The sequence below is a fragment of the Lynx rufus genome, unplaced genomic scaffold (genome assembly GCF_022079265.1).
Source record: "Lynx rufus isolate CCGP_SWC_20201006 ecotype Redwood Valley unplaced genomic scaffold, mLynRuf1.p SCAF_11, whole genome shotgun sequence".
Taxonomy (NCBI): domain Eukaryota; kingdom Metazoa; phylum Chordata; class Mammalia; order Carnivora; family Felidae; genus Lynx; species Lynx rufus.
The window spans coordinates 55134551-55154559 of record NW_025814825.1 but is presented as its reverse complement, the minus strand read 5'-3'; the positions used below and the strand labels follow the sequence as shown (position 1 = coordinate 55154559).

The 20009-nt window shown below is 52.5% G+C and overlaps 1 protein-coding gene across 1 annotated transcript; it reads right to left on the bottom strand.

Annotated features, from left to right (window-relative positions):
• Positions 1-1602: 1602 nt before the first annotated feature.
• KCNK18 (potassium two pore domain channel subfamily K member 18) lies at positions 1603-13431 on the bottom strand. The gene is made up of 3 exons (XM_047072787.1): positions 13212-13431; positions 10457-10585; positions 1603-2417 (listed from the first exon to the last, which is right to left on the bottom strand). Exons 1-3 carry the CDS (start codon positions 13429-13431, stop codon positions 1603-1605), a joined length of 1164 nt encoding a protein of 387 aa, XP_046928743.1.
• Positions 13432-20009: the final 6578 nt, after the last annotated feature.

Sequence of the window (20009 nt, the reverse complement as noted above, 5' to 3'; positions counted from 1 at the left end):
ACACAGGCAAGAAATGAAAGGCAGGAAGGCGGGCTGGGCCATTTCCCAGAACTGCGGAAGAATACCCACTAGCAAGTGAGATAAGCCAATGATCGTGAGGTTGAATTTGCATAAAACTGCACGTTTGCCTTTGAACAGCCTCAAGAAGGGCGTGGCTGAGAGATTGGACACCGCCTGTAAATACCTCCGTGTTTCAGAGGACATACCTGATTCGTGTTTGGAATCCTCTTTGAGGCTGGAAAGCAGCAATCACTCAATGAATGTTTGTAGAACTGAACGAACCTTGAACAGCCCTTCGGTCCCATCGCTGATCTCATTTGAGTGGCCAGTCTGGATTTACCTTTGAGTTCAAGGCTCCCTGCTGCATCTGGGCGGCTGTGATTTCAGGGATGTTGAGAAACTCCATGGAAACCCTAGTCCTGCTAGCTGCTGCCTGAGATCCCACTTTTGGGGCTATTTATGTCTTTCAGGGGTTGTCGCTCACATCCTGTAAATTCCATTTCCTGAGGTGGGTCTTAATGAGTTGAAGGGGCAGAAACCTAATAGTTGGGGGGAAGAGGAGGAAAGATCCAGAAAGGAAGATCCAAGACCCATCTGAGATCTGGCCCTTGGCACTGGCCTGAACCCAGAGCAGACCAGAGAAGCTTCAAAAGATAGGTGTTTCCTTTCTGTTCTAATTGGAACCTCCCGGACTTTGTGCTACCACTTACCCAGGGTCTGACTAATTTTGTTAATCACAGGATTCCCAAGAACCCTTGCAGTGCTCCATGCATGTGCCAACTAGTTCCTACACTGACCTGTGACATCCTCTCCCCGGCCAGGGTCCCCAGGGGGGGTCACTCCAAGACAAGGATTTGTGTGCAAGTGGGTTATTTGGGGGTGATCTCAAGGGGAACGGAGAAACGACACGGAGAAGGAGGGCCAATGCAGGGGGTGCTGATAAGTAACTGAGGCTCGATTCCACTGGGGAGTGCCGACCCCTTCCTCCACCAACGATCACCCAAGTCAACATTTTCACATGCCCGCTCATTCAGGAGCCACTCTGGTGGGAACACGGGTCTACACAGAATCGGGCAGTTGAACCATCCCAGGCCCCCGTGAACACAGGTGACAGTCACGCTTCGTGGCACCAGTGTACCTTACATGGGCTGAGATTGGGCTGGCCCCGCACACATGCATGAAGTCATTCAAGAGGAGAGGTCGTTCAGACTAGCTCTGTTTCACCAAGGGTACGTTTTAATTTAGGTGAAAGTACGAACTGCAAAAACAAAGGTTCATTTTTGTTCTGGTGTCTCAAGAGAAGCTATGACATCCGTAAGGTGGTTTCATTTACATAAGGTGGGGCTTTTGACAGACGAAGACAGGACAATGAACTGGGCTTCGGAGGATGGGGAGAGTTTTTGTCCAATGCCTTGATGTGAAAGGCATTGGCCACATTTCTGCAGGGCCTTGGGACCAAAATCAGCTCTCGTGCAGGATTTGTCTCCAAGCCCCACGGTCTCAGGTGACAAGCTGCAGGGCCACCAGTTCCAACTGCCCTCAAGAGATGAGGCAAGGAAAGCGGCTCATCTGGCATCTGTCCCACAAGTGATGGTGGAGATCTCACTTTTTAACAGGATGGTAAAATGCCCCTCTCGCCAAGAACAGCATGAGATTTTTATAGACGTGAATCAGCCTGTTTTGCACCAACTTAAAAGCAATGCACACGATCTCCATCCCGATGATGATATAAATGGAGAAGAACAAGAAGAAGTGAGGGTGTTCCAAAACGGTGTCCCCAAACCCAATGGTGGTCAGCGTGACAAAGCAGAAATAGAAGGCGTTCTCGAAGTCCAGTTTCTTCTCCCAGATGGGGAGGATGGCGGCTGCACAGGAAATGTAGGCGAAGACGAGGAGGGCGATGACCAGGAGGGGGACGTCCAGCTTTTCTACCTGCCGTCCCACCTCGTCCAGGTTGCTGATGACAGAGTAGGAGAGCCTCCCTGACGCCAGCTCCGGACACGAGTTGCTCCTCTCGACGGCCCGCGGGGGCGGTTGCAGCGCGTTCTGCTTCTCCCGCGCAAGAAGTCTCTCGAACAGATCCACGTTGCTGCCTGGGGCTGAGGGACACGTGCCGGGTTTGGGGTCCGGAAGCTCTTGGGTTTCTATGACGATCCTGGGGACGGCTTCGGCCGCAGGCGTGGTGGCAGAAACAGGCTTGGTGGCAGGCCTTCCGCAGAGCAGGCGGGAGCACCACTCGGGAAGGTGGGGCCGGACGAATGGGAGTTTTTGGAACCGATTGTAAGACGTGGACAGGAGGGTGGCCAGGATGTCACCCGTGTCCGTGAGGACGAGGAACATCAGGGGGATGCCAAAGAGGGCGTAGAGCATGCACAAGTATTTGCCGAGCCTGGTGACAGGGTAGATGTGGCCGTAACCTGAAAAAAGAGGACAGACCCTGGGATGCTGGTCTGCTCTTCCCCTTCCCGAAGAAAGTTTTAAAGAGACCTTCTGCCATTTCTCCTCCTTGGTGTGATGGTTTACACAACGTGTTTGAAAATATTCATCTTAAAACATTCATCCGGGGGCACCTGGGTGGCTCAGTCGGTTAAGCATCCGACTTCGGCTCAGGTCATGATCACACGGTCTGTGAGTTCGAGCCCCGCGTCGGGCTCTGTGCTGACAGCTCAGAGCCTGGAACCTGCTTTGGATTCTGTGTCTCCCTCTCTCTCTCTGCCCCTCCCCTGCTCGTGCGCGCGCGCTCTCTCTCTCTCTCTCTCTCTCAAAAATAAACATTAAAAAAATTTAAAAAAAAAAAACCCATCCACCGTCTGGCATTGGGCCCGTTTTGGTGGGGGAAGCAGGAGGTGAAACTCAGCTACTCTTCAGGATAAGGAGCAACTCATGTCTAGATATGTGACCCAAGATGTCCTTGGCAGGGGACAAACATGTCTGGGAGTGGGCTGATTGCTTTTCATTTTGCTGCGGCCACTTCTAAGCATCCGTGTGACCGGATGAATGCAGGGGAGAGGCCATGGATGGCTTTGCCATCATATCCACCGCCTCCTTCATCCTCCACGAAGGCACCTGTTTTTAAGAAGCCACGCTTGTCCTCCCTGGGATGCCTGGGTCTCTTGGTTTATTTGTTTCTATACAACAGGCTATTACTATGTGCCATCAGAGCACAGCAGTGTGCATGGAAGGAGGGAGAGGGGACAGAAGGACTAAAATACAGCTGCTACCCTCAGGGCCATTGTGGTTTAGTAGACTGGACAGACGCGGTCACGAGTGCTAGTGAAGGGGTTAGGTTCCCAGCATCTAGAATCTTCCAACCTGAGTGCGAACCTCAGCTCTGGCATTTCTAGAAAGTTACTTGACGGCTCACATTTTCAAGTTTCTTAGCTGCAAAACAGGAACGGCAGTCTCCGCTTTGTGTCCTGACTCGCTGGGAAGATGACACGAGACCAGTGCCTGGCCCACAGTGGGCAGCCGAGAATCGTCGGCGTCCCTGCCCTCAGGAGCCCATAAGAGCAGGCAGTAGCATTTACTGTGGGCTGGTGTCAGCCCACCTGCCTAGGTAGGCGTGGTTGTCACCATTCACAGGCAGGGAAACTGAAGCTTGGAGGAATGAAGTAACTTGGCCAAGAGCGCTCAGTGATAGGCTTGGCAGTCAAATCCCCAGAACCATCCGGCTCCCATGCCAACATTCATTCCCACGGGGTCTGGAGCACCCAAGGGGGCGGAACCTTCCAATCATTAAGAACCAGTCAGCCAAGCAAAGGGGGTGGGCGGGCTGAGGCTTCTGTCCTCTTCTGGAGTCTTCTCCGTCCGTCGCCCACCCCCCACCCCCCCCCCCCGCCCTCACGTCTACAGCAGGGCAGGAGCAGAGAGCTATCAAACCCCCACAGCACAGAGAGTTGGATCTTCTGGAGTGAGCAAGCTCAGTGACTTCAACAAAACGAGGGAAAAGCTTTTGTATGTAATGCCTGTGTTTAATTTTTGATGTCATAAAGGAGGGTTAATACAGAAAAACCTAGGCCAATTATGTAAATTGATTTGAAGGCACTTCCCAGGCTGGCTCTGCCCCAGCCTCCTCCGGGGCTACGGTCCCCTGTGGCGAACTCCGGCCTCAGGCTCTGCCTTCCAGGAGCACAGAGGCGTTCAGGTCGCCCACCCTCACCAGGGTCCTGGGAGAAGGCTGTGGACCTCAGAGGGGCTCATCAATGGGCACCCATCCCAGGGCACTCTACGCCACACTGGGTTGATTCCACGAGGCACCTTTTGGTAGGAGGGACAGTTAATTCTACGTGTGTTCATATGTGTGCGCATACTGAGTGCTTACTGCATACACAGTGCTGAGCAAAGTAGATATGGTATCCAACCTCGCTGAGCTTCTGGTTTAGTGGGAGAGGCAGATATGAATCAAATCACTACACTAGTGATATATGCATAGCAGCTGGAGACCGATAACAGGATGTGTAAGAGCAGACTGTCCTATGAGCGTTGAGAACCAAGGCATCTATCCTGGATTCGCATTTACTGAGCGCCTACTTTATGCCAGGCACTTGTGGGCAGGGCTGGGGGCACAATGGGAAGCAGGCAGAGGTCCTGCCCTCTAGGACCCCTGGCCTTGAGCTCAGCTCTCCACCAGTGGAGTCCTCCACCTGTGACAAGGACCCAACAGGTATCTGCACAAGGGGGCGGGAATGGGGGCCGCATTGCCTAAACCCCCCGTTCGGAAACCCAGGTGTGTTCCAGGGGCGGGACTCGCCGAGAGAGCGCTGACGGTTCCAAGTGCCTCTGTTTCCCTTCCCTGTTCCCTCAGGGTCTTGAGCAGTTCCGGCTCTCCCCTCAAGGAGAAGAGGTTGCAGAAGTGGCCTCAGCTCCTTGTCCGGGCTTCAGTGAAAGCCCAGAACCACGAAGGAGAAGCAGGTGGGGGTGAGGACCTAAGGGGGAGAGGAGAGACAGAGGGGAGCCATGGGGCTGAGGGGTTTCCCAAGACACCGGACTTTCTATGCTAAAACTGTGGTAGTCCCAGGCAAACTGGACGATTGGTCGGTCCAGCCATGAAGGAAGGTGTGGAAAGATTCTCTGGAGCAGGGAAGGTGAGGGAGGAGGGCACCCGGAGCCTCCCCTGCAGGGGCAGGAGCTCAGAGAGCCCAGGCCCTGCGTGTCAGCAAAGGTTCCTGTGCCAAAGCTTGTCACGGGCCCCACAGAGCCATCAGTCCTTAGGGATGTTAGCAGCAGCCACAAAGTCCCAGAGACGGAGACCACCCTGTTTTCTAGATGGTGGATAAGCCCCCTAATTCTTGTACACCCCCAGGAGAGTCAGGAGAGGCTCCCCAGTAACAAAAAAAACTTAAAAAAAAAAAAAAAGAAAGCAAATATCAGAGAGTGCATGGCCCCTGTGAAGGAAATGTATTAACCGTAGCAATTACCAAATGCTGAAATGCATAACGGAAAATCCTACCATTTCTTATAATGCATTCATATATTCCAGTACGGTCAGTCCACTCCACTTAGGCTGTATTTAATAGCCCGTGCACTTTACTTTCTAATCGAAGGGGACTGACCCAATTGGAAATGACTGGGGATTGGCCAACCTCACACCTGCCAGGTGTCCCCTTTTCAGCATTAAGGCCAGGTGCATTAAGAATGGCCCAGAGATGTAGGGCAGGAAGCACTTGAAACACAGTATTGATTACAGGCCGCGGAGAGCCTCTCCAACATCCCCTTCCACTTGTAATTACTGGACGGCGTGACGTCCTAATTGATTTGATAGGAGCATCGCCTTCTTGGGATTTAAACCAAGATAATGCATTTCCATTAGATCAGTGGTTCACAGCCTGGACTCCCGTTAGAATCACCTGCAGGGCTCTGAAAAATACCGATGCCTGGGTCTGTCCCTAGCGACTCTGACTTGATTGGCATGGAGTCCGGGCTTGGGAGCTTATAAAAGACAGCCAGATAATTGCAGTGTGCAGTCGGGGCTGAGAATCTTCACATCCGGTCAGCGCTTTGCAAACGTCAGCATGCATCAGGATCACCTAGAGAGTTTGTTAAATACAGACTGCTCGGCCCCACATCCGTAGCTTTTGGCTCCATAGGGCTAGGATGGGGCCTGAGAATTAACTCTCATTTCTGTTTTTTTAAGTTTATTTATTTTGAGAGAGAGAGAGAGAGAGAATATGAGTGGAGGAGGGGCAGAGAGGGAGAGAATCCCAAGCAGGCTCTACCATTCAGTGCAGAGCCTGATGTGGGGCTCGATCCCATGATCTGTGAGTTCATGACCAGAGCCAAGATCAAGAGTTGGACGCTTAACCTACTGAGCCACCCAGGTGCCCCTTAATTCTCATTTCTAACAAGTTCTCAGGTGATGCTCATGCCACTGGTCCAGGGGCCATACCTTGATAACCACTGCATTACATCAGTTCTCAAGGGGGGCAATTTTGCCCCCCCTCCCCCGAGGGACACGTGGCAATGTCCGGAGACACTGTTGGCTGCCACGACTGGTGGAGACCGCAGGGGAAGAGGTGGATGCCTCTGGTAGGTAGAGGCCAGGGACGCTGCTGGACAAGCCCCCATGACAAAGAACCATCGAGTTCAAGATGCCCATAGTGCCCAGGCTGAGAAGCTGCATTAGGCCAATTCCCCGAAGTCCTTGAGGAAAAGGAACACAAACTGAACCCCTTTGCTCATCTCCAGTATCTTCCTTGGAGTTGCAGCATCCCTGTAACCGTTGTTCCATTGAGCCGTGGGTTTCCCTGAAAAAGTCCAGCTGTGCCCCACCCCTGCTTTCCCGATAGTGACTTCCCTCTCCAGAACCTTAGCTCATGGCTAAATGTCACGGCACCTACCCCGTGGGGTTGTCACGTCATGAAAATTAAATAAAATGATGCATATAAAGCCTGTGAACACCATGCCCAGTGCTGGCAAATGCTCGGTGCTGCGTTGTTGGTACTCTCTCTGCCCATGACCAGTCCCTGCCTGCACAGGCAATTTAGGTGAAGGACCAGTTCTGAAGGAAGCCACATGGGGGCGCCCTTGGACACACGCGTGTGCCCATTCATAAAGCAGACACTGGCTGTTCCCCCCACAACATTCCTTCATCTTTCCTGGAACACCACTACCCCCCCCCACCCGCCCCACGCGACCCCCTGATTTAGGGATAGATCCAATTGGTCTAAATCATTCTGGTAACGTAACCCCCTTGCCAGGACTGGCTCGGGGTGGGAAGTTTCTAGAGGTTTTTTTTGCTGATGGTGACAGCCAGCCCTTTTTCTGTCTACGAGATGCAACCATGCCCAAATGGGAGTGGATATTGGTGGCCGTCTTGTGACCTGCTGAGCAGGACGGGAGAGTATCTGGTGCTCAATGTCATGGCTTAGCTGCACATGGACCAGCCCTAGAGCTGTCCCCCACTGGACTTGCGCTCCAGAGGGAACACATTTACACATTTTCCCGGCTGTTTCAGCCAGTAGGGTTGCAATTTGTGGTAGGGGCATCTGGAAGGATCCTGACGGCCACTTAGGTTTGTCCTCACGCTGATCTGAAAGGCAGGACTGGGAGGAGCTACAGATGAGGGGACGAGGCTCAGAAGGGCCACATTGCTCCCTGGAGGTCACACGGCTGACCCCAGGCGGCCAGCCTCCAGAGTCCACAGCTGGCCAGCGTGCTCCCCAACCCCACCCCCAAGTGTGAGGGAACCTCAGCACGAGCACCCAGCCACGGCTGGGGCCCTGTGACCCTTGTGGGCCCATCCCTCGCAGGGACCGGTACTCTCTCGAATGAAGATGGGGCCTCAGTCCTTTTCACTGGCCGAGAGGGGTAGGGGCTGAGCAATGGGCTCCACTCCTGGCGGAGATGCTGACCCAGAAGCTTCCGAGCTGTGGCTGAGGTCAGCCCCACCATCTCTGCTCCTGTGACCCTATTCCCAGCAGGGGAGACTCCTGCCCGCCCCGGGGAGGCCCCTTCTACCCGCCCGTCCTGCTGCACCACCGCGGAGGGAAGCCAGGGGCCCTTAGTTGGGCGAGCATCCTCAGACAGGGCCCAGGGACACGGTGCCCGAATGCAAGAGCAGCCTCGTCCCCGTAGCTCAGGAGGCAACTGCTCGTGCCATGTCCCCTCTCTCCTGTCTGATCCCTGCTCTCAGGCCACAGTGGTCTGTTCCTCCAAGCACCTCGAAGCTTCGGAGTGTTGTCCGACTGTTTCCTCTGCCCGGAAAGCTCTCGCCCTTCTTTGCCTGGCTCACCTCTCCAGATCCATTAGCTCTGTCACTCAGGAGCCCACGCTTTGTGTGGCGGCCAAGAAGAGGGTCTGTGGCTTGGGGGGTCCACAGAGCCCCTTTTCAAATGAGCAAATGGTCACTGTAGAGGGCAGCGCTGCCCCTGCAGCCTCCCCTCTACCCTGGACTCTGGAAGGGACTGGTCTGGGTCAGTGACGTTCACGTAGGAATCTTACCTTTGTTTGGGGGCTGAAGACACGCATAAAGGGAACGCGGGGAAATGGGGAGAGGCCGGCTCCTTCCCTGCAAGGACCTTCCCTCCCAGCCACTGATATCGACCCAGCCACACAAGGGGTCTCTGGGAATCTGAGCTGCCCCTGCCGCCCAGGCACAGTCAGACTCTCCCTGGGGCTGCCCAGGCAGGGGTGGGCAGGGGTGGGCAGGGCCCCGGCAGCGCCCCGCAGACCCGCAAGGCTGGCAGACTATTTCGGGAAAAGAGCACTGGACGTGGAGTCTCACGGCCTATTTGTGGGTACCAGCCCTACTCACGGCATGCCCTTGGCCCCTGACAGCACCCCTCTGGGCTCAGGCTCCCCCACCTGATTCATAAGACCACTGTGAGCTTTAAAAGTCCCCAAGGGTTGGGGCGCCTGGGTGGCTCAGTCGGTTAAGCGTCTGACTTCAGCTCAGGTCATGATCTCACGGTTGGTGAGTTCAAGCCCCACATCGGGCTCTGTGCCGACAGCTCGGAGCCTGGAGCCTGCTTCAGATTCTGTGTCTCCCTCTCTCTCTGCCCCTCCCCTGCTCATGCTCTGTCTCTCTCTCAAAAATAAATACAAACATTAAAAAAAATTTTTAAAGTCCCCAAGGGTAACTGTTAGTTCCTGTCACTGCCTATTAGTTCCTCCCTCACCTCACCATTGGTGCTCCCAGTCCTGCTCTGGCACACCGTCCTCCCTCTCCACACCATGCCCCACCCCTCCCCAGTGCTCCCCGCCATTCCCTGGGAGTACAGTTGTCGTCTACATGCTGGTGACTCTGAAACCCACCTCCCTAACTCCACCCAGAGCTTGGAGCCCCAGAACCACATTTCCGGCAGTGATGGGTGTCTCCACCTAGAATCTCCACTGGAGCCTTGGCCTTGACTGGCCCTGAATCATCACCTCCATCCCCAGGCCCAGCGTCCTCACCTCCCCCCAGCCTGCCGAGCCCACCAGAGCTAGAGACAGTGGTGTCTTCCCCATCCCCCCGCAGACTTTCCTGCAAAGTCCTCGTTCAATCCACCCCTCTTCTCATTCTCATGACCATTGTCCTGGATGAGGCCATTGCCATCATCTCCCACCCAGGCTGCTGCAGAAAGCCCCCTAGGGCTCTCGGTGCTGCCAGCCTTACTCTCTCTGGTCCACCTTCATGCTGCAGCTGGGGTGATCTTTCTGGAATGCTGAGCTACCAAGCTCTTCCCTTGCTTAAAACCCACTGGACTCTCCCCACTGCCCTCGGGATGAACCCAGCCTCCTCGGCCTGGCTCACTGGCCTTCCTGGGGACTGGCGCTTCCTTTCCCTCCCACGTCTCTTCGCCCGGATTAACCTCCTGACAATGCCTGCCATTCCTTTGGCCTGGAGTCCCTCTTCATGACCACCTTCTCCCACACTGCTCCCTGTCGGACTCAGCAGGCCACCAATCCCACCAGGGAGCCTTTAAAATGTTCCTACCACTTAAGCATTGCCTCTTGGACCACCTCCAAGCCTGCGGCAGGTGCCCCTTCTCTGTGCTCCCACAGTACCCTGAAGGCCTCATAGGCTGACCACGTTTGGTTGCCTGAGTTCTTCTGTCTTGCCCCGAAGTCTGGGCTCTGGCAGGAACCATTGGCAAGAGGTGTTCTGTACAAAAGCATTCAGCCAAGGAGCGGGAGGGGGCTGAAATGCAGCCCCTGCCTTGCTCATTGGGGTCCACACCCGGGCACGGGGCTGCACCCACCTGAAGCAAGGGCCCTCTTTCCTAATCCCCACCAAGGACCCAACATCAGTCCTGCTCACTGCTGTATCCCCCCCTCCCCCACTATCCACCACCCCCAGCAAGGAGCAGTGGCCACTCAGCAAAGGAGACCCAGCACGAGGTAGGCATTTCACATCTGTTTCTTGACCAAATGAATTGAACGTTCCAGCCTCCCCACCAAGGGTCCTCAGCCTCACTCTTCTCCCCCCTCCTCCCCCAGGTCTCTCCCCCAGGCCCGCCCTTGCCTTTGGACTTACCCACAGTGCTGATGACTGTGCAGCAGAAAAAGAGTGAGCTCAGGAAGGACCAGTCTGTAAACGTGTTGAACCAGTGGGGTTTCACCTTCTGCAGCAGCACCCTGAGATCCTGTTTCCTGCCTTCCTCAACTGGGAAAGAGTGAAGGAGAGGGTTTTGCTCAAGACAGGTCCCACCCAGGCAAAAGGGTCTTCCCCAGGGACCAGGATGGCCCCTGCCCTGTGGCATCATCAACACCAGAACTTGGCTCTGCTTTTGCACATCTCTGCATTTAGTGCCTGCGGAGATTAAGAGGCCACATACCCCATGAGATGAGCACCCAAGGGAGAGGCCCTCAGGGGTCCGGCCCGAGCTCAGCCATAGCATTGCTGCGTGGCCTTAGGGGGCTTTCTGAACTTTCTGAGCCTCTACATTTTTTCACTTGCAAAGAAACATACTAACTTCTGCTCAGTCTCTCCCATGGGGCTCTTGAGCATTGAAAGCAAAATGGGTTTTATGAGCTGTAAGCTGTTATATGGATGCAAACCATACCCACTCCCGGAGGTTATTAAGCCTGATGGAATTTGGTGCTCATACTGGGATCCGTGCGCACCAGTCGCCTGAAGATTTCTGGGAAGCCTTGGCTTTCCAAACATCTGCCCCAGGGTCAACGGAGCCGGATTGGGGTCCTGGTTCCTCAGGGAGGTTCCCAAATAGTTCCGTTGGCCTTGGTGGCCAGTGGCTTTTGAGACCCCAGAAGCCACCTTGAGACTCTGGCACATGGCGGGAAGTCACTACTCTGAATGGGCACTGACCTGGGAGTCCAGACACGAGCACTCTAGACCCAGGTCTGAGTCTCCACCTGTGTCTCCCTCTCTCTCTGCCCCTCCCCTGCTCATGCTCTGTCTCTCTCTGTCTCAAAAATAAATAAAAAACATTTTAAAAAAATTTAAAAGGAGCCTGAGTGGCTCCTGAAGCTGTGGACAAGACACTTCCTTCTGAGGCTCAGTTTCCCCATCAGGGAGGCGGCATGGCGTCGCAGTGAAAACTTGGGCTCTGGAGTCCCAATGCCTAGGGTAGAATCCTTGGCTCCACTTTCTAGCTTGTGACCTTGGCAAGCTGCTCAACTCCCAGAGCCTCCGTTTTCTAATCCGTGAAAGGGGACGACTCATACAACCCTCTTGGGCTGGCATGAGGATTACGTGAGGTGATGCACCGAAACGTGCTCGGCAAAGGGTCCTGCACTTAGCTAGACCTCTTCAGCGTTTTAATCTCCAACAAAAACCAGTACAAAACGAGGTTGGAGGGGCGCCTGGCTGGCTCAGTCCATAGAGCGTGTGACTCTTGATCTCAGGCTCGTGAGTTCGAGCCCCACTTTGGGCAGAGGGATTACGTAAACAACAGTAACAAAATCAAAATGGGGTTGGGCCAGCTCTGTATTCCCGTCGTGTTCTGTGCATCAGGATCATCCAGGAGACTTTAAAAATAAGATTCCCTACCCAGCCCCAGAAATCCTGATGAAGTGGGTTTGGAGAAGAGCCGGGAATGTATATTTCAGGCAAGCTCCCTGGATGACTGTGACCTGTCAGGTTTGGGAAGCTCTGAACTTGTTGACACGCGAGAGACTACACGGGATGGCTCAGAGTCCCAGTAGCAATGGCAGAGGACATCTCCTGGGTCATCTGAGTTGGCGTGTGTCTGTCTGGTAGATGTAGACAGACGGAGTGGGACCCTCCTCGGAGGAGAGACACTGTGACCAGCCTCCAGTCAGGCGGCCTCAGCCAGAAGAACCTGCCCCCAAAGCGGGCTGGGCGGTGGGAGGGGCTGTGAGCAGCCCGAGCAGAGGGACACGAGAGGACATGTCACACTGGGGAACATCCTGTTCTTCCCCTCACCTGTAGGCTCCGTTTTTCCTTTGTCTTTAGTTATTTGCTCTCTATATTTTATTTTGCTCTGCTAAATACGTATTTGCAAGCTTTGGGGAACAGGGCAGTGTAGAAATAAGTGACTAAATACAAATGAAATGCAGTAAGGCCATAAAGTGCCTTCAAGAGGCTTCCTGTCCTTTATGTCATCTGCTTCCCACAGGGTCTCTGTGATTGGCAGGCCTGAGATTGTGGGCCGCCTCTGTCCAGCACACTGAGACCCAGAGAGGGCAAGGGCTCTCCCGCAGATCACACAGCAACAGGGACCGCAGGTTCTTCCCACAACCAATTCCCCTCCCCTGAGCCCAACAATAGAAAAGCCATTGGAAACAGGAAATGAGAGAGAAAGGGGACAGGCTGCTCCTCCTGGGGGTCCAAATCCAGTTGGATTGCTCTTGAATTCTAGTCCCTGTGAACTGAGTCACGGGGCCAGGCAGGCAGAGTTCGGAGGACCTGCCTAGGAACCCCCAGCCCCAAATCCGGTCACCCATGCCGCCCATCCAACCTCACCAAATCTCCAGCAATCCACCCTCCTCAGAACCTGCTGGTCTGGGTGGGGCTGGGCGCAGAGGCAAAGGGAAGGGGGCTGGACTTTCCAGAACACCTAGTGGGTCCTCAGGGCTTTCCCTACATTCTGCACAGCAACCAACCCTGACAGGCCATTACTCTCCCTATTTTACAGAGGAGAAAACTGAGGCTCCGAGAGAAGTCATTTGCCTAAGGTCCCGCCCAGGAATGGGGAGAATAGGAGCAGAGAGTGTAGGGGCGCCCCTGCCCCACCCTGCCCTCTGCTCCCTGGGGCTGCCCCCACCCACCCGGAAAAGGCTGCCCTGTCCCCGGGGAAGCCACCTACCTGTTCGGTTGCATTTCAAGATGCCACAGAGCTCCCCCAGGAATTCCTCAAACTCCGGGTCATTTGGCCCCAGGTCCTGGCCGCCCTCGATGGCCGAGAAGAGGGCAGCACCCAGCAGCGCGTAGGTCACCAGGGAGCAGAGGAAGCAGAGGCGAGGGAACAGCTTCTCCAGGGCCTCCTGAAAGCACCTCCCGGCCTGGGGTGGCCCGGCAGCCTCCATCCTCCCAGGAGCGCCCGCCCAGAACAGGAGTTGCTGATGGACGGAGGCAGGAGCGGGGCCCCAGCAGGAGGAGGACGGAGAGGAGGAGGGGGAGGAACGGGAGTGCCCAGAGAATGGCCAGGCTCCAGCGCTAAGTGGATGGTGCGTGCGCTTCCCCCAAGGACTGGGCAGCAGCCGGTACTCATCACGTTCAGTTACTTAGATGGCGCCCCCCCTGCCCCCCGCCCCCAGCGCCCCAAATTGCTATTGATCCGCCAGCCTGGGAACGGCCCTGTGGCGGCTTTGGGCAGGCGCTGGGGTGGTTGCTCTGTGCTTTGGCCCTTCCCATCTGGAAGCTGCGACTTTTGACTTCCAGGTGCCAAGTCTGACTTTTGGTTTATAGTCAAGCAACCGTCCTTCCGGAGGTTGGACTACCTGTCTTGGACAGGTAGTAATAATGGCAATGAGTCTGGCCGGAGCTCTACAAGTTTACAAAGGGCCTTTATCCTGCGTGGATCCAACTGTTGGTCATAATTCTCCACTCCTCTGTAGCATACCCACCTTTGCGGTGGCCTCTCCGAGGGCAGAGCAGAATTCCATGCCCCCTAGTATTGACGTAGGCCACGTGATTTGCTCCAACCAATCGGGTGTTAGCAGACCGGAGGTAAGCAGGGGCTTGGAAATGCGCTGGTGAAGCGGAACTTGCTCCCCTGGGCCCTGTCTCTGCCACGGGAAGAATATGCCCGGTGACAGACATGGAGATGTGTGCACATGAAACCCCCTCCCCCACCCCGCCCGCCTTCGTAAAAGGATGTTCTGTGAGGCTTCAAAGAACTTGGGTCATGACAGCCTCCGCTATTCATCCTTTCAGAGCGTCCCTCAGCTTCCCAGGCCTCTCCTCTGGCAAGCCCTGAGCAATGACTGAGCAAGATGGGGGTACAAGAGCTTACCCAGGTCTGTCCGCCCCCGGAGGGACTCCTCCAACCTGCAGGCTTTGTTCCAGAACTCCCTGTTGGTCTGCCAGAGATTGTTGTCAGCTCTGCGTCACGATCTGAAGGCTTTCTCTGTCCCATCCTGCATCCCAGTAAAGATCCCAGCAGAAGATCCAACCTGTGGCAGTTGGCGCCAAAGTGTTCCGAGAGAGCAGGCCCTAAGATGGAAGTTTCGGACTGGGTCGCTCAGTACCCAGCTGGTCAGGAAATGGTGTGGAGACAGCTCTTGGCTCAAGGTGGCCGTCCAGTTGTTAAACATCCGCCAGTGGTGAAGTAGAACGGTGAGCAGGTGGAAGGTGTTGACTAGTGCAACGACTCAGGCATTTAAAACATACTGGAGGAAGGATAAATGCAAGGACAACAAGTGTGGATGGTTATCATGAAGTCAAATTAGTCCCCTGAAGGCAAACTTAGAAGAGGGAGGTTAGTAGGACAAAGCACACAGCCTCTGCTGCAATTGGCCTTAGGCCTGCAACTAATGTTCATCATCTCCTTTCTTCACTACCTATTCTAAATTCCCCTCACCCTCTGCTAACTCTTCTATTCTCTCAATGTCTTGCCCAATGGCACGACCCAAATCCTCATTCCTGGGGCTTCTGAGTCCATGGTAACCACATACTCTTCAGTTTGGAGTGGTTTGGGTTTGTCCATTCACAAATACAGTTGGGTAAGGAGTACCAAGAGGTACCCAAGTGAGTCACCCGAGCTCCGTTCCTATTCCTTCCAGTGCGCATTGTGTGAAAACAGCTCTACCTCCTTCCTCTGACCAGGTCTGTTGCCCTTGACAAGATGATCACCCCTTTCCTTGCTTTCTGGCTCCTGGATGTGAAGATCCCAGAATGCCCAGGCATCAGCCAGAGAGTGTAGTTTAATGGACCCCTTACTAGGTTTCCTAGTGAATATGTCCCCTTTGGGGATAAGAGCCTCTAACCAACCCTACAGAGCCCAGAGTTGGGGGATGGAAGATAGTAAAGGCATGTGCTCATGCAATTCTCAGTTTGAAATGGAAAGCATCCAATTCTGCTTCTTCACTGCCCTGAAGAAAGAGATGATCCCCAACCCTAGAACAAGCCAACTACCCCGCATCCCTACCCTCACCCCAACATCTGTATCCAGCCTCCTAGATGAGGTCAAGTTTAAGAACTCTTCACCTAGCCCTAGATCCCCAAGATTTTCTTCTGTTTTCCTATACAAGTTTTATATTTTTTAAGCTTATGTTTAGATCTGTGATCCATTTGAGTTGATTTTTGCCTGAGGTGTGACATTTCAGCCAAGGTTCATCTTTGTTTTTGGCCAATGATATTCAATTGTTTCAGTGCCACTTATTGAAAAGTCTGTCTTCACTCCGTTGGATTTTTTCATCTTTATGAAAAATCTGTTCAGTAAATTTGTGTAAATCTCTTTCTGGGCTTTCTATTCTGTTCCACTGATCAAATAGTGGTCTATCTTTCCACTAATATAACACTGTCTAACTACTATAGCTGTGTAGTAGGCCTTAATATGAGGTATAGTGATTCCTTCTACCTTATTCTTTCTTAAGAGTGAGCTATTTTAAGTCCTTTCTATAGAAGTTTTAAAATAATCTTATCTACATCTACATAAAACCTAGCTGGGATTTTGATAGGCACTGCATTAAACCCATAGACCAATGGGAGGACATTTAACATCTTTACTGTGTTAAGCCTTCCAATCCATGAACATGGTATGTTTCTCCTGGCCATTTCTTTGGAACAACACTTTAGTGTGCTCCCATCATGCTTATTCAAGCCAAGAACCAACATTTAAAGATAAGAATGTAGGGGCGCCTGGGTGGCTCAGTCGGTTAAGCGTCCGACTTCAGCTCAGGTCACGATCTCGCGGTCCGTGGGTTCGAGCCCCACATCGGGCTCTGGGCTGATGGCTCAGAGCCTGGAGCCTGCTTCCGATTCTGTGTCTCCCTCTCTCTGCCCCTCCCCCATTCATGCTCTGTCTCTCTGTGTCTCAAAAATAAAAAAAGTTAAAAAAAATTAAAAAAAAAAAGAATGCATAAGTCATTTGTTAAGTGCTATTTACTGTGCTTGGGGCAGTGTTAAGAAATGAAAGCATTAGATGGTGGAGGTTAGAAAGTGTATTTCAATCATCTTTTTAAGTCTTCTTTTGGAAGACATGTTTCAAGCATCTAGAATACTGTAGAAAATAACATAATAAGTGCCTTTGTACCCATTACCCTTGATGCCATGAACCATCTGGAGGGAGACAGGGTGGTGGGTAGAGAAAGACCTTGTGATAAAACACAAACTGAGGACAGGTGAGCTCGAGCCCATTAGCCACATTATCCAGTTGTATGTGACTCAATGTTATATAGTTTTTAATCAGTGTGCAAGGGTCATTTGCCCACATTTGGACCAGTGGGATGGTGGGGGCAGGAATAGGTGAGAACCCACAAGAGAAGGGACTCTTGTGGAGAAAATCAGGGTTCTGAGATCCGGGTACTTCTCCTCACCTCTGAGGTGACTGAGTTTCTTTAGGTTTTAGGAGAGAGGAATTTTCCTACTTCCTATATATTATCCAGCCCCTTTTCCTAGGGAAGAAGGGAGACAGGTTATCAAGAGACTTCTTCCTGAAGTCTAATTCTTTCTCCTAATGAGGTATCAGATGGATATCAGTCAACTAGCCCAAAAAGCACTTCCCGAGGGCCCAAGAGAGGCTGGATGATTTGAGGGCAATAAAGGCCCCCACCATCCATGGAAAAAGAGAATAGAGATCCATGGATTCATATACTTAAATATAAGGCATGAATTAGGAAGTGACAGGCAAACACTCTGTGGCTTATGGAGTCAGAAGAAAGAAATGCTGTGAGTCCAAGCAGCCTAGGCCAGCCTCATGGAAGAGAAGAGTTCAAAAGTTGTCCAAGGAGAAGCAGAATAATGGCCAGCTGAGAGCAGATCAATGGTAATAGGTTTGACCGAGGCAAAATCTTCTAGTTCTGGAGGTGGGGGTGGGTGGAAATAGCAGCAAGGGTTTTTGTTTCTCTAAATGAGTGATGTTTTTGCAGACAACACAGGAACACAAGATGCAGGTAAAGCAAAATCAAACTTTAAAAGCCGCCTCTTGGTCTCCTAAGACCTAGTAGGGTACCTCACCTCAGGCAGGTACAGTGTATGCAAATAGTGGAAGAGGGGGATGGTTTATTCCAGCAGCCAAGAAGGAGTCCTTCTAACCCAGGCAGAGGAGGAAGAGTGTCACCAGGGCTGGCCTCCTCAGGTGCACCGGCCCATGTGAATTCTGGCACAGGCTTCCCTGGAGGAAGATATGGCTGCCATGCTCTCTCCCCATGAATGTGTGTGTGTGTGTGTGTGTGTGTGCATGTGTGTGTGTGTTTCTATCTCTCTCTCTTGAGAGAGGACAAGCATACAGGGCAGGGTGGGGACTTCTCAGTCACAAAGAACCCACCAGTTCTTTTAAAAAGAATGGGGAGCCAATTACACTCCTACATTAAACATGGCATTGGTTCCTGGAATCAAATTGCTGTGTTACAATCAAGTCGTACAGCCCACTTTGTGTTGACGACCTACAGACTTGACCACTTAGGGGAGAGTGTGGGAACTGAAGAAAGAAAGTCTTAATACAAAAAGGTTGGCAGAGAGGAGGCAGGGAGGCGGGGGTGGGGTGTGCAAACCAGGCCTTCAAAGATTGTTTGCTTCATCCAGCCCACGTCTGCATGCTGGGTGGGCACATCTCAGGTTAGGTCTCCACCTGTGGTCCAGGTGGCTTTGCCCCAGGCTTAGGGCCACGTGGCCTGCCAGCCACACAGTAAGGCCTACAGGGAAGGGATGACTCCTTCAAAGAGAGGTAAACATGCAGACCAAAGAGGAAGATTGAACGTTAGGGCTGTCACTGACCAAAACCCTGACTAATTTGGCAATCACGTGTGTCCTGCTTGGGGTGAAGGCAAAGTTGCTTTAACAAGAGAACCCACAAATATACACAGTGTTTCAAAAAAGATGGAGGTTTGGGGCGCCGGGGTAGCTCAGTAGGTTAAGCACCCGACCGTGGCTCAGGTCATGATCTCACAGTTTGTGAGTTTCAGCCCCGAGTCGGGCTCTGTGCTGACAGCTCAGAGCCTGAAGCCTGCTTCGGATTCTGTGCCTCCAACTCTCTCTGCCCTTGCCCCCCCCCCAAAAATAAACAAACATTTAAAACATTTTTTAAAAATTATTAAAAAAAGATGGAAGTTTATTGATCTCTTACATAGCACTCCAAAAGCAAGAGTTGCATGTTGTTGGGGCAGCCCTGCTCCATCCAGGCACTAAGTACTCAGGCCTGGGGTCTTTCCATCTTGTCGTTCCACACTATCCTAGGGCAGCAGTTTTAAGAGGGTGGTCCCTAGACCATCAGCATGACCACTGTATGGAAACTTCTTAGACATGGAAATTCTTGGGACCCACCCCAGATCTATAGGATTCGGAATTCTGGGGGTGGAACCCAGCAGTCTGACCAAGGCCCCCGGGTGATTCTAAAGTATACTAAAGTTTGAGAAGCACTACCCTGGTACTACCCTAGGACACGTTCATCACCTACACACTTAAAACTGGCCTCTTCAGCTCACCTCTGTTCTAGCCAAGGGAAGGGAAAGAGGAAGTCAGGGCAATCAATTTCTTTGGAGCCTGTAAGGTGGAATTTGCACACGTCACGTGTACTCATATTCACTTGATAAGAACTTGGTCACAGCCATACTCAGCCATGAGGTCAGCTAGAAAATGTAACCTCTAGCAGGTGACCATTGCCCGGGAAGAAGAGGGGAATTGATTAGGAGGATATAACTGACCACAACCCCACCAAGACCACAGCAGGAGACACCATCCTTGCAGACGTTGGACGGAGACTCACGTCTCTGAGTTTTTGTCCAGGCCCTTCATAAAATCACCCTTCAGAGAGGACTTCTTATAGCCTGCAGTTAGTTGTCCTGGTTGGTGGCAGGTAGACTGAGGAAAGCCAAAAGACACATACATGAGAAAGTGCTTGGAAAACTCCAAAGTGTGGTCCAAACTCAGCGATGCTGTTCATGTTTTTGTGGTGCTGGTTATTTTTCTTACTCCAAAACGTTGGGTTCTGAAGGTGCCCACACTTCCCTTCCCGCAGGTTCAGCATGCAATAAAAAACCAACAGACACACTGAGGGGAAAATGTGACCATCATCAAATGGGGAAAGAAACAAAAAGTAGACCCATAGATGGTCCAGATGAGGGAGTTAGAGGACAAACAGCTTAACAGAGATATAATACGTTAAAGAAAGTAGAAGAAAAGGTTGAAAAATGGATGAAGGAAAATTTTTAATAGTATCTATATGTTATAAAAGACAAAAGGATATTCTAGATTTATGACTAAAGTAGATGAAATTTAAAATTTACTAGATGTCAAGAGAATGAGAAGACAAGCTACAAAGTAAGAGAAAATCTCTTCAAAAGATATATCTGAGGGGCGCCTGGATGGTACAGTCAGTTCAGCGTCCGACTTCGGCTCAGGTCATGATCTCACAGCTTGTGAGTTCGAGCCCCGCATCGGGCTCTGTGCTGACAGCTCAGAGCCTGGAGCCTGCTTCAGATTCGGTGTCTCCCTCTCTCTCTAC

What these genes read in the sequence shown, in the direction of transcription:
- KCNK18 (XM_047072787.1), bottom strand. Translation starts at nt 13,431, where the DNA reads ATGGAGGCTGCCGGGCCACCCCAGGCCGGGAGGTGCTTTCAGGAGGCC. An exon ending in CTTGAAATGCAACCGAACAG is followed by an intron (nt 10,586 to 13,211) that starts GTAGGTGGCTTC and finishes ACTCTTTCCCAG; the next exon opens with TTGAGGAAGGCAGGAAACAG. An exon ending in CACAGTCATCAGCACTGTGG is followed by an intron (nt 2,418 to 10,456) that starts GTAAGTCCAAAG and finishes CTCTTTTTTCAG; the next exon opens with GTTACGGCCACATCTACCCT.